At 40.4% G+C, this 16175-nt stretch overlaps 2 protein-coding genes and 2 long non-coding RNA genes across 5 annotated transcripts in view; 2 read left to right on the top strand and 2 right to left on the bottom strand.

The window, feature by feature from the left end:
- Nucleotides 1-10035, bottom strand: part of LOC121694796 (carnosine synthase 1-like) — a 30815-nt gene extending 20780 nt beyond the window's left edge. Inside the window, exons 1-2 of the mRNA XM_042075144.1 lie at nt 9927-10035; nt 4403-4492 (exon numbers count right to left, since the gene is read on the bottom strand). Coding sequence (XP_041931078.1) covers nt 4403-4492; nt 9927-10026 — 190 coding nt within the window. The 5' untranslated portion in view covers nt 10027-10035. The remainder of the gene's footprint in view (nt 1-4402; nt 4493-9926) is intronic.
- On the top strand, nt 1325-4533 carry LOC121694801. The gene is made up of 4 exons (XR_006025892.1): nt 1325-1412; nt 1544-1767; nt 2347-2438; nt 3977-4533. It is a non-coding gene; the product is annotated as an uncharacterized LOC121694801 (long non-coding RNA).
- Nucleotides 10036-10949: 914 nt separating the features above from the next.
- LOC121694797 lies at nt 10950-13221 on the top strand. Of its 2 annotated transcripts, none has more exons than XM_042075145.1 (4): nt 10950-11152; nt 11490-12380; nt 12487-12700; nt 12937-13221. In XM_042075145.1, exons 1-3 carry the CDS (start codon nt 11058-11060, stop codon nt 12533-12535), a joined length of 1035 nt encoding a protein of 344 aa, XP_041931079.1. In that variant the 5' UTR covers nt 10950-11057; the 3' UTR covers nt 12536-12700; nt 12937-13221. The 2 variants fall into 2 exon arrangements, with proteins under 2 accessions (XP_041931079.1, XP_041931080.1); XM_042075146.1 differs by having other exon boundaries at nt 10950-11375.
- Nucleotides 13222-13463: 242 nt separating this feature from the next.
- On the bottom strand, nt 13464-14384 carry LOC121694799. The gene is made up of 3 exons (XR_006025891.1): nt 14005-14384; nt 13713-13887; nt 13464-13608 (listed from the first exon to the last, which is right to left on the bottom strand). It is a non-coding gene; the product is annotated as an uncharacterized LOC121694799 (long non-coding RNA).
- Nucleotides 14385-16175: the final 1791 nt, after the last annotated feature.

The following is a 16175-nucleotide window of genomic DNA, read 5'->3' as shown; positions in this document are numbered from 1 at the left end:
CTAGACGACAGCTAACTAGTTTCCCATAACAAACATCAGTTGGTCGAGATGTAGAGGGTTATTAACATCGACTTTGAACACAGTGAACCATACAACTTTACAATCACACTGTATCATAGTGTGTGAAGCTAGACATGTTTCGAATATTTTTGTTACCATGTGTGTTTATTCCTGCCGTTACAAAAACTAGCATCTCAGTTAATGTTAACGATTAGAGCTAGCTCACGTCACAGGCGACATGTAGTCTTTCTCGTTATGTCTTTTCCACAACTGATAGCCGAAGAATCATAATATACTGTCAAACTCGTAACATGAAAAATTATAGTAAAAATTCACAGACAACATATGTTCACATTCATATATGTTTATTGCTCTTAAGATTCCAAAATAAAATACTAGGCCTATACAAGTGCAAAGTAATGCATTCTTAGTCAGAGGCAGCATTCAATAAAGTTCAGTAGTGTATGTCTAATTGAGTGTCATTTTAAGACGTTTGTGTGGGAATCCTTGCAATTAAATTAACACAGTTAAAAGGCTGTTGATATGTGGATGCAATTCATAACGTATTTAGCTCAAATAACGGTTCGTACTTCTCCTTTGGACAAGCACTTCTGAGTCTTGGAAAACACTTTTCCATTTACATCGGGATTTTGCAAACATTCAGAGTCAATAAAATGACCATCAGTAACGAATAGCTACAAGCAGCTGCAAGTAAGCATGCTAAACTTGACATCCAAACAGTATTCTAACGTTAGCTTTGAGATAATGTACTATGTTGTGATAAGACCTTATCAGAGTTTACTTTAACTTTAATGCAGCAGTTTTGAACAAATTTGCGCAGCATGGTCACGATGCTAAGCGGATTTAATAGCAATTTAGCCCACTGTGTTCTATGCAGTGCTTCTATGTGGCAACAACAATCCTTCAACAGTCGTGAATATTTTGTTAAATGCACATGCAGAGGAGGAGCAGCAGGCTCGTTACGGAGAGAGAGCGGGCGGGGCGAGGAAAGGCTGTGTTAGTAAAAAGTGCAGCTCAATGAAATTATTTTATCTTATCTGAAATTTAAATAGTAGGCCTACAACATAGAACATCAATGTGTGGTGGCCGGTTTTGATTTCGTGGTGCCCAGCCACAGATTAGTCAACGTATGGAAAACATTGAAGGTGTAAAATTAAAAATATTTAGCAGCACACGTTATGCTTGACGAATCGACGCTCATATTTTGCGTCAACGTATTTTTTGCGTCGACGTCATCGATTACGTTGACGCGTTGTCCCAGCCCTAATCTGATTACATCATAAAAGTGCAAAACAATGAATGTAGCCTCTGACTGGTCCTGGCTTAGTCATTTGCACAGACTTATTCATATTGAGATTCAGGAAGATGATCCAGTGAAAGATGAGTAACGTGTAGGTTGCTCACAGACACAATACACTCTCTCTCTTTCTGAGCATGTTGCTGGGCAATGTTTCAAGTAGTTTTATTGTCATGTACTTATAAAATTAATTATAAGTGATGAAATTCTACCAAACTTCCTCAGCCACCGAAGAAAGAAGAGTCGTTGTCTTGCTGACTTTGTGTCCATACGTATATGGTGTGACCAGCTCAGATCCTCACTGATGTTAATTCCAAGGAATCTGAAGCAGCTGACTCTCTCTACTGCTGTGCCTCCAATACAGATGGGTGTGTACTCTTCCTGCTGTCTCCTGTATTCCACAATCAACTCATTGGTTTTGCTGACGTTGAGCAGCAGGTAGTGTCTTGGTGAGTTCCTAAGTACTGTTGTTCTGGCACGTTCCCTCATTTTTCTTGATCATCAATAGGTCAATTAACTTCATGGGCTCTATCTTGGCGATCTAAAACGCATGGTCACTAGAGAAAAGCTTAAATACATTTAGGGGTGTGTCCAGTCCACATTCAGGGTGGTTTTGTTATCAAACTTGGGGCGCTTGGCACAAAAAGGAGGTTCTTATGTTACTGAAAGGAGAATTCCGGTGTGATATTGACCTAAAGTGTGTTGAAACATGATACCGAGTGTGAACATATGTCTCATAGCTCATCTCGGCTTGTCCCCTGCACTCCGAAATCTGGCACCAACAGTGCTACCAACAGGTTTTCAAAGGGGGTGCCTCGAGAATCAGCCTAGCCATGCAAATAAATCACAGATTTCGGAGTGCAGGGGACAAGCCGAGATGAGCTATGAGACATACGTTCACACTCGGTATCATGTTTTAACACACTTTAGGTCAATATCACACCGGAATTCTCCTTTAATGTGTTTTGGCCGTAACATCCTTTAAACCAATGAAAATGACATATGTTATTCCCTTTAACATCAAGCAGCACAACTTCAAACAGCGCATTGGTAGCGCATTTGATCACAGTCAGTGCCGCATTTGAAGGAATCTGCTTGCACACGAGACCGTATGGAACAGGTATTCCACTAAACCATGCTTAACTAAAACCTGTTTGTGACTAGCAGAGTATATGCCACACGTGTCTGCACTCGTCTATTATTTGAGCTCATAGGCAAAGTGAAACTAACTTCACCATGGTGTCATAGTCAACAACAAAACAGTTGAAGAGTTCAGATGCAAAACCCTCTAAATCCGTCTGACTACTTTTCTTTTAAATGAGCATTTAAATTCAGGCTCCTATAGGTTTTTGCCTATAAATCGATATTTCAGACCAGGAAGAGAGTGGTATTTAGTGGGTTTAGAAGTTAAATTATTTGATTAGCGTATACTATGTGTGGAGAGCATCCCCTCACCATCTTTATCTCATTTTTGACATAGGTGGCATTTAGAGGCTTTTGCATCTGAACCCTTCAGTTATACACAGGTAATACTTTCACTATTGACTGACAAGGGGTTACCATTGAAAACATAGCCTGAAAAAAGCAACACTTACCCCAATAATGTTCGAATGACTAAATAAAAAACCTAAGGACATTTAGCCTGCAGGAGGTGCTGCTTACATCTCCCAACAGTGCGTCATCAGCTGTGCTTCATATGCGCCTTTCACTATAGACCAGGTTTTTCTTGGTCAGTGGCGTAATGCTTTTTAGTGTAAGATAGCTATTTTTAGATCATGCGCCAGACCAGACCTTATGTCGTTAATTGCCACACCCCTGGGCGCATTGTTTAATAAAAGTAAAGCGCATGGCGATACATTTCAGTGTAGGAAAAAGCTTTGCGTTTAGAAAAGAATAAGCTTTGCGCCAGGTTTCTAATCGTCAAAATAGGGCCCCATATGGGATATGCCATTTCTAGGCTTTTTCCCCCCGAAATTGCACTGTGCCTACTTCAGAGGGCACTGTTCCCACCTATTTTTGCCTACAATCAAATGCTTGACCTCTTAAGAATGCTAAGACCCTGTAATTTCTTAGGAAACAATCAAAATAATTGTCTGAAGTATTCGCACAGAGTAACAGAGGCTAGAAATTTTTTTTTTCTTTCTACCGGGTTACAAACATCTATGAACTGACCACATTTCATCCATCTAAGTCACTTGAGAAACACAACTCAGCCCTAGCACCAGGTCTTGTGAAGCTGTGTGTAAAAGTAGATCAATATAGAAGAAAAGATGAATGGTTTACACAATTATTTGTAAAGGTATGTCCAAATGTCCATGCGACAGACTCCCCATAGGACTTTTGGTTATCCAAAATGCATACTGACAATAAAAGGCTTACTGTATATGAACCCCTTGGTGTAGAAGCATAATCATGGTCCCAAATGAAAGGTAACACACTGAAGTTTCTTGTCAACTTATATTGGATAAAACAACATGAATATTATATTTCTATGGATTATTGTGGATATTTCAAGACCCAATATACTGCATATTGCTACACAATGGCTAGAGGGTAGGGAAGCACTTTCTCATATCGAAATCGAAACACATGCAACCAGTTATGTGCAATATTGTTCAAAAAGTTGCCCCATGTATCACCTAACATATTTGTTGACAGTTTGCAGATTTATGGCATGAAAAGGCAGAGAAAAGCTGTTGCTCTCAAACACTGTCCACTTAATCAACAGAGTCAGGTATGAAGGAACAGATTAAATAGACAGAAGGTTTGCAAAGTGATTTCATGCTCCTTTTAAAGAGTATTTTAGTATTTTTAAAATACAGTAGGCCTACTTTATTTTGATACATGGTGTGGCTACTGTATTTTGTGGTTTATTTTGATAGACTTAAGATCAGGGTTAATGTATTTCTGCCCATCCCTGACCGATACCAATCTGATACCATCACTAGTAGAGACAATAGAAATCTACCCCAGTGAAATTGCATGATATTCTGTTGGAATATCATGCCATTGGAAACGAGGCATTCATGAAATTATACCCTTATGTGGTCATTATTTCTGCAATTAAGGTAGATTGTCAATTACCTGGGCATTTCTTGCCACCAGCCAGCAAAAGTGAGAGGTATTTATCAGGAGATGCCATGACACAGATTATTACATCACACCTGCCAACATCTGCAAAAAAAAAGAATACCCTTCATATAATACATCCAATGTGAGGCTGTGTCATGTGTATTGCATTAACTGAAAAAGCATTTAACACTTTAGTTTAGGGAACACGATATTAACCATTAATACATAAGTAACGTCTGTATTTATTGGTGCTCAATAAGATCTGTATTAATTGTCATTACACATGTATTATGTCTTTATTCAACAATTTCTTACTTACACTGAATAGGTGATTTATTCTTGGTAAATCATACTAGTTGGTCTTGATCTAAGGTTATTGATATATAACGGATCAAAATAAAAACTAAATAAATACTGGCTAAGAGTGGTACTTCTCACTGAGGTCACCAACAGGACATACAGGGGAATTACAACTATCCAACTACGTTCCCATTCTTCCTATTCTACGTACAATTATCCAACTACGTTCCCATTCTTTATTGTATTTCCTTGTGATGAATTAGAAAAAAAAAATAAAAAAAACATAGTCCAGTATTTCTTTCGAAATTGAAATGAAGTTGTATGCAACAGCAAACCCTAGCTTACTAACAGGTTGGAATTTTGAAATGTCACGTGACGTGATGTCGTGCAACAACGTGATGCAATCGACTCCTACAGACTTTCCCCTAAAGATGCTAGCTGCAGCAGCAACATTTCTGGAAAGGTACTGGCTTGATGAAATTCATTCTGGACTCTATCCGACCACATAAAGACCTTGGGATACTTCGGTTTGGCTTTAGGGACCCTCTACTCACTACCACGTAAGTGTAATGTTGTTTGGAACTGTAGAAGAGGTATAAAAATAGCGTTTTGTAGCGGCGAAATGACATGCCCTGGTCACTTCCAGGCTAACGAGTTTTGACTAAAAACAGTAAAATCGAACTCTCAAAACACATCTGAATGACATGACTGTTTGACAATTTGATGTCAACTCAACGTATGTACTCCCAATCATCCGTAAATTGATCTAAAGTGCATTTTACTCCGGATAATTCCTTTAAGCCTACACATTTCCTCACTTTCTTACTCGGCCTTTAAACGTCTTCTTAAGTGACACCCCGAAACATTATTGCACAGGCAGCACACACAGTAGGACTCTCACAAGTAGCAAAAAACTGGCATGACCGATGTACCGAGTAGCCTAAGCCTAATATGTTTATTTATCTTCCAACAAACATAAAAACAATCTAATCTTAAATAATTACAATTGTGAATTTATGTGTAGATCCGAAGTTTAAACAGTAGCTGTGACATGCAGTCACCTGACATCACCATCAAATTAGAGGATATTTCAGAACTATTAACGTGGACAGCTCCCCTTAAAACAGGGCTGGACTGGGACAAAAAATCGGCCCTGGCATTTTTGGTCCAGGTGGCCCACACACACCACATGATTGGTCAGACACATTCCCTGCAGACAGTTTTTTTCATTTTTTTTTTTTTAATTATTACTATTGATATTTGATATTGATATTAATGTTATTATTACTATTTTGATTAATATTGTGGATCATATTGGCTTATGAGGGTCCAGGGGTGCTGATCTGTGATTTTAGTACCCTCTAAGGTTAAAAGGTGACTGGTTTGGTGTAAATAACAACTATATTAATAGAGGGGTTTACCAAGCCCAGGGAGCCAGAAGTCTAGAGAGGAGCCTCAAAATATTTTTGGCATGTGAGCAATGATGGATTATTGAATGAGTCTACCGAGCCCAAGAGGTAAAGGGGCCCTGAAGCCAAAGTAGTTGCGTGAAGTCACTACCTCTATAAGTCAAAAAGCAAAAGGCTATGAATCTGAACAAATTTGGGTGTTGCCCTTCTCCTGCTGACCATCCCAAAAATGCACCAGAATACAGGAAATCACATCTACCAAATTCAGAATTTTCTGGGGGAGTACCCCCAGAACCCCCCCCCCCCCGACCCGTCTATACCCACTTGTACAAATAGGGTCCACTAGGGTCCTTATTCATACAGTATGTACCCAAGGAGACAGTTAATAATCCATCACTGTATTAATACATAACCTCACTGTATTAATAATGTATAATGTAACATTATAGCGTGACATTTGTGTCAATAATCACCAAGCACAGGTGACTCCGCGTTGTGGGAGGGGGCCCCCAAATCAAATTCTGCTTAGTATAGGGCCCCCAAAAGGCTCGAGCTGGCACTCCCTATACGCACACTAACGCAAGTTGCGTAGGTCCCCGCAAGTTAATAAAGGCCCCCTTCCCCGTCTCTCCTTGAGTCAAGCTATAGTGACAGATAAGTATACAGTTATAGCGACAGTGCCTCATACATTAAGAAGGTGAACATGAAACCGAATTACCATTCAGGGCATGAAAAACAGAAGAAACGGGAACAGCGGTCGGGGAAACTTGCGTTCCTTCCATGGTTTGATGTCAACATGCATCTCTCCAACATGCATCTCTGTTGCTGGCCTAGCCTAGGCCTACCTAACAGGGAAGTGAATCCCCTGATCTGTCTGTGGCTTGCTTGCCAGCCTTTTCCAGTCACAGTACTTCGTAAAGTTGTGAAATATAATTACATATCCTGTTTTTTTAATGCGAGCGACTGGCTACATTTTTTTTTTAAATAACCGCATCATTAAATGCGTTCATAATAACGTGCAGCTCGGGTTAGCAGTTTTTCAGCAGAAACTTGCAAGGACCCATTTAAACTAATAGGTGATTTCACTCTTCCCATACATTTTTAAAATAACTAAATTGTTTTACAATATTTCAGTCAAGCTTTAGTTATAGATAGCCTACAACTGAACTTATGCAAAATGGAAAGTAGTCTGTATTAACTTTGATTCGCTGTGCTGCATGGACAATAGATGCACATCGTAAATTAGGCCTATATGAAGTATTCAAATGATTGTTTTAAATAGTCTATGTTTAAAAAAAAAATTAAATAATATATTAGAGAATCAGGGGAGCCAGTTCATAGCCTATGTCTTTGGCAAGTAGCCTACTACAGACACACAGGTGAAGAACAGTCAGTCAGTATGGTACTAGCACAACCTTTAGAGAACCATAAGCTAACGTTCCCGAACGTTCCCTAAACGTTCTGTGTTAGTGGGGACCAGACCCTTACAAATAAAAAAAAATAACTGCATTACTTCAAGTGTAAAACTGCAGATTTCTGAGTATGAAAATTGCAGTTTTGGAGAAAATATTTGCAGCTCTTATGCAGGGAATGCAGTATTTTAGAGGCAAAAAAATGCATAGTACTGTACTATATCTGAACTGTAGGCTACTTTGAAAAAGTTATTGCAGTTATTTTTTGCAAGGGGATATGTAGGCTACAGCAAGCATCAAAAGCGAACAGCCCGGACCGCCTCGAACCTAGGGGAACTGGTGGTGTACCTGCCGCTGCTGTGTATGTCCGCTGAACAGGAGTGTCTGTTGCCAGGGGTGGGACCTTTTATGCAATGAAACTCCAGACACACGTGTTGTGTGGCATCAATTGAAGTGTTTCCCTCCCTTATAAACCTGGCAAAATCTGGAAACGTTTCATTTGCCAAAAATTAATTGGAACCGGAGACCCATAGGCTACCGGAGGGAAATGGACATCTAACTAGGGATCGGTCGATATATCGGGCCGATATTTACGTTTTTTTTACGTGTATTGGCATCAGCCAATAAGCGGCTGCGTTTGCGATAGTTTTTCCCCGCATTATTTACATACAGGCGTCCAAAGGCAGCTCTGTGTTGCTGGAGAAGCTGCAATTCACGTGCAGACTGCCCCTCCCCGACAAGCAGACTGCTGAAAGCCTGCTCTTCAAGACAACAGTAAAATTTAAACTTTCAAAGCATCTTTTAACTGTTTGACTTAGCTGAAATATTGCCATACACTTTGAAGGTGGAAGCAAGTTTGTGGGTCCAAATGGAAAACGCGAATGATAGATAGATAGGTACTTTATTTAATGCTTAATGCCTCGTTTATAGAACTGCTTGCCATTGTATTTAGGGAGCTGCAAATAGCTAAGTTGTAGGCTAGGCTAGCGGTAGCTGTTACAAACACTGGTCACTAAGTAATGCCAACGTTGTTCTGTGGTATTTGTGGTGTGAGTTTTATTCCGTGTGAGTTTTATTCAGCGACCACCTGGCTGAGTGTTGGACGCGTGTGGTGTGTGTGTGTGTGTGTGTGTGTGTGTGTGTGTGTGTCTCCTTCCCTGAATGCCTCTTCTATAAACCTGCTTGCCATTGTATTTAGGGAGCTGTAAATAGCTAAGTTGTAGGCTATCCGTATATGCTTGCGGTAGCTGTTACGAACACTGGTCAATCATATGAGGACGCGTGTGGTGTGTGCGTCTCCCTCCCCTTCTCCCTTCGAGCTGGGCGGAGTTGCCATCGCAGTGATATAAGAGCTTTAATAATGAGAGACGTGTTATATGTAGTTGACTTAATTCGTGTTAACGTTTACCATGTTCCAGACATACCGTGTATGCCTTACTTTTTTAGAGCAGTTTGCTAACGTTATCATTATCAATCCAGTTCAATAGTGGTTCGTCAGCTACCAAACAGAAGTTTGTGTGTGCATCTGTGAGACGCACGCATCACAGCGATATGAGAGTGCTGCGCTACCTGAAGAACAGATTTTAAAACTTTGAGAGATATGTTTTATACCTTTTGACGTTGATGCCGTTTAGAACAGAAACATCTGACACCACGTTATTTTCTGTAACGTTCTGTGATTGACAAATCTTGCAGCTTTTTTTAGAAAAATATAGACATAGAAAAATTGAAACCATGCAGTCTTAAATTACAAATCAAGCACTTAATTTCAATAGCTACTTTTCAGGCTTATTGTTTTTTTAAATTATTTAAATGTGTTGACAAAGGACATTTTGTGATGACCTGAATTATGTGTTATAGTCAGCAAGCAATGCATCATCAAGGCTGTAAGATGTTGATGAAAGCATTTTGCACAGTTAACCATATCCAGTGCACCCATCCATAAGTTCAATAAATGTTCCTATTTTAAATTGAGACTTATAACATTTGTTATCATCATTTGTGTAATTATGTATCATTTGTTTGATGTAAATTGAGGGAGCAAAATAAAAGCAGTATTGGCTCAAGAAGATCGGCAGCCTGTATTGGTCATTGGCTAAGGCTGATGGAAAAAAATCGGTATCGGCACTAAAAAATCCATATCGGTCGATCCCTACATCTAACCGCTGAGTAGCCTAGCCTGCAAATGTTTTACATCGATACAATTGACTCTGATATGTCATATAGCCCTATTTTGTTTGGTTTTAGTTTGTATTGTCAGCTAAGTGACTCGGTCAACCAACTATGACCGGCAAACGACTCAAAGTAAGCCATTGTTTGTATAAACAGTCCGTTTTAATACACTATCTTTAGCCTACAAATTATATTTGTCAATGCCTCGTTTTATACTGTACATGCGTATAAATGAGCTCTTACCTTTTCTAGGGTTTTGAGTACGGTCTCTAGTCTTGGGAAGAGCAAGTTCACATAATATTTGCTGCAAGGTCGAGTAGCTTTGGGGCAAGAAGCTGTCCATGATAAGCAGACTGTAAAATGTGTGTTGTGTCCTTTATACTAAAGTTAACACTGAAAGATGGGTCAGTCTGAGGCAGGTAGTGCATGACTTTAAGCTTAAGTGAATGTTCCCGCCCCCTTCTCAAAACCCAACCCCTAGATCACTTCTTAGCATTTTCTCAAACTGGGTGGTCCAGATTCCTAGGTCCTCACTTCCCTTACGAAAAAGAACTCCAGTAATACTATAAGATTTAGTAGTTATATGGTAGTATAATACCTCCATAATATCCTTACCTTCTACAGAGTTCTACAATTCTACAATCGTATAGTAGGCCTACTTCTATAGTATGTTCCAAAAATACTATGGTATTCCTACAAGATTACTAATATTTTGTCCCAAAATACCATAGATTCATAGTTATTTTTTTAAGGGTCGTAAGGGTTAAATATAAATGGGAAAAAAGCTTGTGTTGCATTTTGTTTATACGATTTTCTGGGGGATACCAATAAATGTGGCACTTTTTGTTTTTGTTAAATATATTTATGAGACATTCCTTTTTCTCATTCCTTGCTTCCCTTTAATGTTTGATTTTTCCTCATCGCTGAGATTAAGATAAATCGCAAAAAGATGATTTTTTTTTTATAGACCCTTTCATCAATAAAAACAAAAACAATGCTTGAACGTTCTATTTGGGCCCCAATTTACTTCCTCTACATTAAGATAACATATGGAATGTTAAAAAGGAAGCCTTGTGGGGCCAACTATGATGCTGATAATGGAACTCTCTTGAAAGGGTCCATATACGTTAGACCGGCACATCCGGGAACTTGACTCGTGACAAACGTTCCCGCCCCTTTCGGGGGGAAAACAAACAACCCCTCATTAACTCCAATGCAAATTAGGGTCAATAAACGTAATTCGTACAGAAATCGCAGGAGTAAATAATAACAAAAAATACTACAAATCAATATGACCACTCAACACATAACCACTTTGCCGGTCGTTGACCGTGAAAGATACCTACAAAAGCTTAATTCAATCAATATAGAAACATGTCCCTTCAGTCTCCCGACATGGTGCAACAACCCCACTCAGTGGCCAGAAGTGTCATACCCGGACATTTACACGTATCTCATCGAGTCTCCAGGTAAGTAACTAAATTGTTTTCCTGTATTTTTGGAGGCACACATATTTTTCACTGATGGATGGGTGCAGACAATCTATCATAATAAACCTGATGAATCAGATTGCACCATCTTTAAGACCCAAGTCAAGCCATCTTATAAAGTTACTGAAAAGTGTCACAACACCTGGGTTGCTGTCAGAAGTGACGGGAATATCCTTGCCGCCCATTGTGACTGCATGGCAGGGTGAGTGATAGAGGAAGAGTGATAGGGAAAGAGCAGTTTGGGGTCTTTGTAGAGGTAAAAAGCCTAAGGGCGAATATATTTAATTAATAAACCTAATTATGATTCCTTTTTCAGACTTGGAGAAACCTGCTCACATGTTGGGGCAGTACTTTTTAAGTTGGAAGCCTGTGTCCGCCTGGGATACAACAAAGTTGCATGTACCAGTGTTGCCTGTGCCTGGAATGGTGTCTCAACCAAAACAATTGAGCCTGCAATGATTAAGGACATTGAATTCTACAGTGAGCAAGCCAAAAAAAAAAGAAATGTTAAAAAAAGAAGACCCATTCCAAAAGCCTCAGCCGCACAGCAAAATCAATTCCTGCAAATGCTCTGTAACACCAAGGAGCTTCCCATTGGTCTCAGCTCTTTTAAAAGCTATGCTGATGTCTTTGCCCCTATACCCTGGTACAACAACTTGGAAGGTTTCACGGAAGAGCAGTGTTCTTTTGTGGAAGAAGAGACAAAAGGACAAGCAGCCTGTAAAGCTTGGCATCGGCATCGCGTGGGCCGGATCACAGGTTCAACTGCACATAGGGTTTTGCACACATCCCTTGACAGGCCATCAAAAGCACTAATTAATGACATCTGTAGTTGCTCATCCATCGTTCTTGGCGTTCCGTCTTTGCAGTGGGGCAAGGACCATGAGGTGGATGCCATTAATACCTATAAATATGTTCTCGGTCTGTGCAGTGCTACACCCAACACGTCACCTTGCATCATTGTTTCAGAGGACATTTCAAAACCCCACAATAACCTAAAGGTAGACACAGCTGGGTTTAGAATATCTCAGGAGAGGCCTTACATCGGGGTGTCATGTGATGGATATGTCTCATGTGAGTGCTGTGGCAATGGCGTGGTGGAAGCCAAGTGTCCCTTTAAGTGGGCAAATGAGGGTTCTACCAACTGGACAGAGGGCCACCTGGACACACTGATCTCCTTAAAAAAAATCATACATACTATACACAGGTACATTTGAAACTATGTTTTATCTGTTACACAGGTACATTTTAAACTTTGATCCTATGTGCTATGTCTAACAGTGGTTCACAGAGAAATGTAATTTATCTTACAGGTCCAGATGCAGATGTTCACCTGCCATGCAAAATATGCAGATTTTATAACATGGACCCCACAGCAGAGCAGTATCTTCCGTGTTGCCAGAGATGAGGATTTCATCGTGAAAAGCCTAGATGTAATAAGCAGGTTCTGGGCTGGACATATATACCCACGTCTGACAGGAGCCTCATCCACCACAATGGACCAGGAAGTGGTTTGATTTAAAAAAGGTAAAAGGTCCATTTATTTCCTTTTATAAGCAATTAATCAAGATATACAGTATTAAGAAAATAAGAAAACACTACTTCTAGGCAATTGATCTATATGGCTTTTATTGTGCTGATTCTGCATCCCCAACTCTGTCATGGTTGAACACCACGCTTGGTGACATGTTTAATAAGGCAGCACAAACATGTACAATTTTATCAATTGTTGCAACCTCTTTGTTCTCCATTTCATCTCGCAGGGACTTCACGAACTGGACAGGAAGTGGGCCATCAAGAACATGGAACCTATTCTTCAGTGCACCAATGATGCGTTCTACAAGTAAAACAACATAGATGAAACCATGATTGCATTCGAAATGTGTAGTGTTTGTACAGGAGTATGGGTATTTTGCAGTGTGTGTGTTGGTGGGGGCAGAAGGGTGGTGGATGGGTGGTAGAGAGGAATGTTGTGTGTGGTGTGTAGAAAGATGTATAACAGATCCATGGGGTAGTGGGGGATGTATGAAGTGCTGAAAGTTAAGTGTGTGCGTGTGTATGTGTGTGTGCGCGCAGTGCATTGTGCTGATGATGTATGTGAGCGTGCAAAGTAGTGTGTGTTTAAATGGAAATGTCTTAGCGTGATGATCTTTAAGTTTACTTATGATACGTCCAAAAAAAATACTGTATAAGTTAATAAACCCATAATATTGCACTATATCCTAATGTGTTGTTCCTTTATAGTTTGCAAAAAAAAAAAAAAAAAACATTGTGAACAACTTACCGATATGAATCCGCACATTGGATTTCAGTCTGGATTCTTCCACTTCTCTTCCTGACAGCTGTTTCCTCCCCTTTGTAAATGCTGGAGTAATGAGATGTGCACCTAACAATGCAAAGTCCTCTTGAAGTGTAAAACCTCGATCAGCTAAGATCTGGAACACATAGACAATCCAAACAGTTAGATATCAGGGCAGTTCTACCTATCCTCATTTTTTTCACTTCTGCAAATGTTTTTAGATTGAATAGTGTACATTACCTGATCTCCAGGTTGGTGGTACAGGTGGGATATGAATCCTGACTGTCTAACAATCTTGACATCAGATGCTCTGCCACCCCATCCCTTCGATAAAAACGTGACACTCCCAGCTGGGTTACAAGCAATGAAGTACTTCACCGTAGCCCACTTCTTGTAGTGAGAGTACGTCTTTGCTCTGTGTAGAAGTAAAAATAAAATAAAAAGTTTTTCATTACAAATCAATCAGTAAAATTATGGTGCATTGTTTAACAATCAATAAAACTGAAATACTGTTCACAATATTTGTATTTACCTTGCCTTCAATTTCCTTGAATATTCGATGCGTATCTCAAAACAGTCAATGATGGATGTTAGCTGTGGGAATTTCGCTTTCATAACAGGAGGCATTGCAGTAAAGATACATTCCCTGTCTGGCCAATGAATGAGAAATGTTATTTTGGAATGCATGATATTGATCCATCTGGTTAGCATGTCAGTCACGGTCGAGGTTTTCATATTCAGGACATGACAGAGAAGGGAGATTGATGGGTTTTGTCGAAGTTTGAGCAATGTTATAAATAGTTGGTCTTGTGTAGGCACTTTAAAGCTTCTTTCTTTTATAAACTGGAGTAAAAAATCGTGTAAACACACAAACACTGTCCAGCTGAGACCTGTCATAGCTTTGCATTTACGGTCGTCTCTCTCCACAGCTCGGGCACTTAAGCGTTCTCGGGTGATGTTCTGGCACTCATCTCTGGCCTGGTCTCTCTCTCGTCTTAAAAGGTCGATCTCCGCCATCATTTGTGCCCTCTCGCTCTCCACCAGGGGCTTCGCGAAACCAGTTTTATTCACGCCATCACCATCACTGCATTCGGGTTCCCCAGGTGCATCGGATGAAAGAGACACCGCCACCGAGACACCGCCGTCACATGATGTTAGCCCACTGTTTTTCTGCTTAACACTCTTCTTTGGTCCCTGGGCTGCACGTTTGATGGCACTTCGGAAACGTTTAACTTTTGTCATCACAGAAACAGCCTGTCTCCGGTGGGGAAAAATTGAGGGCACATAATCTGGGTGTAGGTGGTCGTTCACTTGTGACCCTGCAAGCAGTAACGTTAAACGTTAACGTCAGCTAGTTAGGTCTAGTCATGGTAGTTAAGTGTAACTTATAGCACTAGCTGCTAGCTGTGTCAAGAATACATCACGATGGGCCTAATTTAAACGAGTAGTTTATATTGTTTAGCTATGCCATTTACACATCGCTAGCAGTAGCATAGGTTATGTTTTATAAATTAACCTACCATTTACGAAGTGTTCTCCACACACATACGTATGTGGTGATGCAGGGTCCCACAGCTTTTGGTTACGGTCTTCTCTTCGTATGGCTTGTAGCCATAATTTTCTTCGGTCGGGATTTTTTTGAGGACATGGCAGGCAAAAGAAACTCAGGGAGGGGTTCTTAGCTTTGTTGTTGGTACACCCAACCACACAGCAACTTTTCGGCATGTCTACCAGTACCGGTTCACTTGGCTTGTTCTAAGGGAATGTTTTCCCCTCAAAAGGGGCGTGGCGCAAACAACCTGCTCTGTGTGACGCGGGTCCGGTTGTAAGTATACCTGGTTTTAGTCAGCTTAGGAGGGCCAATACATGTGGAGGGCACAATACATAGACTGTATGAGAGCACACTACAGGTGCTTGGCCTCTCCACAATGAGCTTCGGCAAAGATAATGAATGCGTAGCAAGATGGGTCGTCCTAGTTCATGTCTATGAGGGCAAAGTGGAGTTCAGTCAGAGACGGGCTCTGGTTCAGTTCCCGCCTGCACAGGGGCGTGTCACTGACGTATGACTTACGTTTGAACGCCTCGGTTCCACGCCAGACAAGTAGGAGTACAAAATAAACTTGGTGTACACCTTCATTTTAATGTTGATTTTTTTGAGGGTCATACTATCACGACATTCTACTGAAATAGGGAGGAGGGTTTGGAGATCATGATACCATGTCCGAAATGTGCATCCATTGCTCAGAAAAATAAGACTTTGACAAATTCTGGGAAATTCTTGGATTCTGCCATAGACCTCAATGTTAAAAAGAGAGCCCGATCACTGCATAAATGTGCGGGGGCGTGTACTGCTACCCTTTTTGCATAAATTTCCAGGGACAGGAAATGGCCTCTCATGAAGTATCTTCGTAATCAACCATCTTTGGCTTCGGGCTCTGTGTCTGCCAGTAGAGGCTTGGGTGTGTCTGTCATTTACATTCTTGTAGTTAGACCATTTTCTGCTTGCAGCTACTCTTGACTACTCAAGGCATTTTTCGACCAACAGAGAATGCGTTCTTGAACTGATTCCATTCAGAATTCTTTGAACTTTGGTCCTATCCAGAGCCATATAAAGGTAGAGTTGCGATAATGGGTGTTCAAAATTCGTTAAGGTCAAGTGGTTCATGTAAACTTCAAAAAGTTCCCGGCAGTGATTGACAATGG

Source organism: Alosa sapidissima, chromosome 20, assembly GCF_018492685.1.
Source record: "Alosa sapidissima isolate fAloSap1 chromosome 20, fAloSap1.pri, whole genome shotgun sequence".
Taxonomy (NCBI): Eukaryota; Metazoa; Chordata; class Actinopteri; order Clupeiformes; family Clupeidae; genus Alosa; species Alosa sapidissima.
The sequence above is the reverse complement of the archived record's forward strand: the minus strand, read 5'-3'. Positions and strand labels throughout refer to the sequence as shown.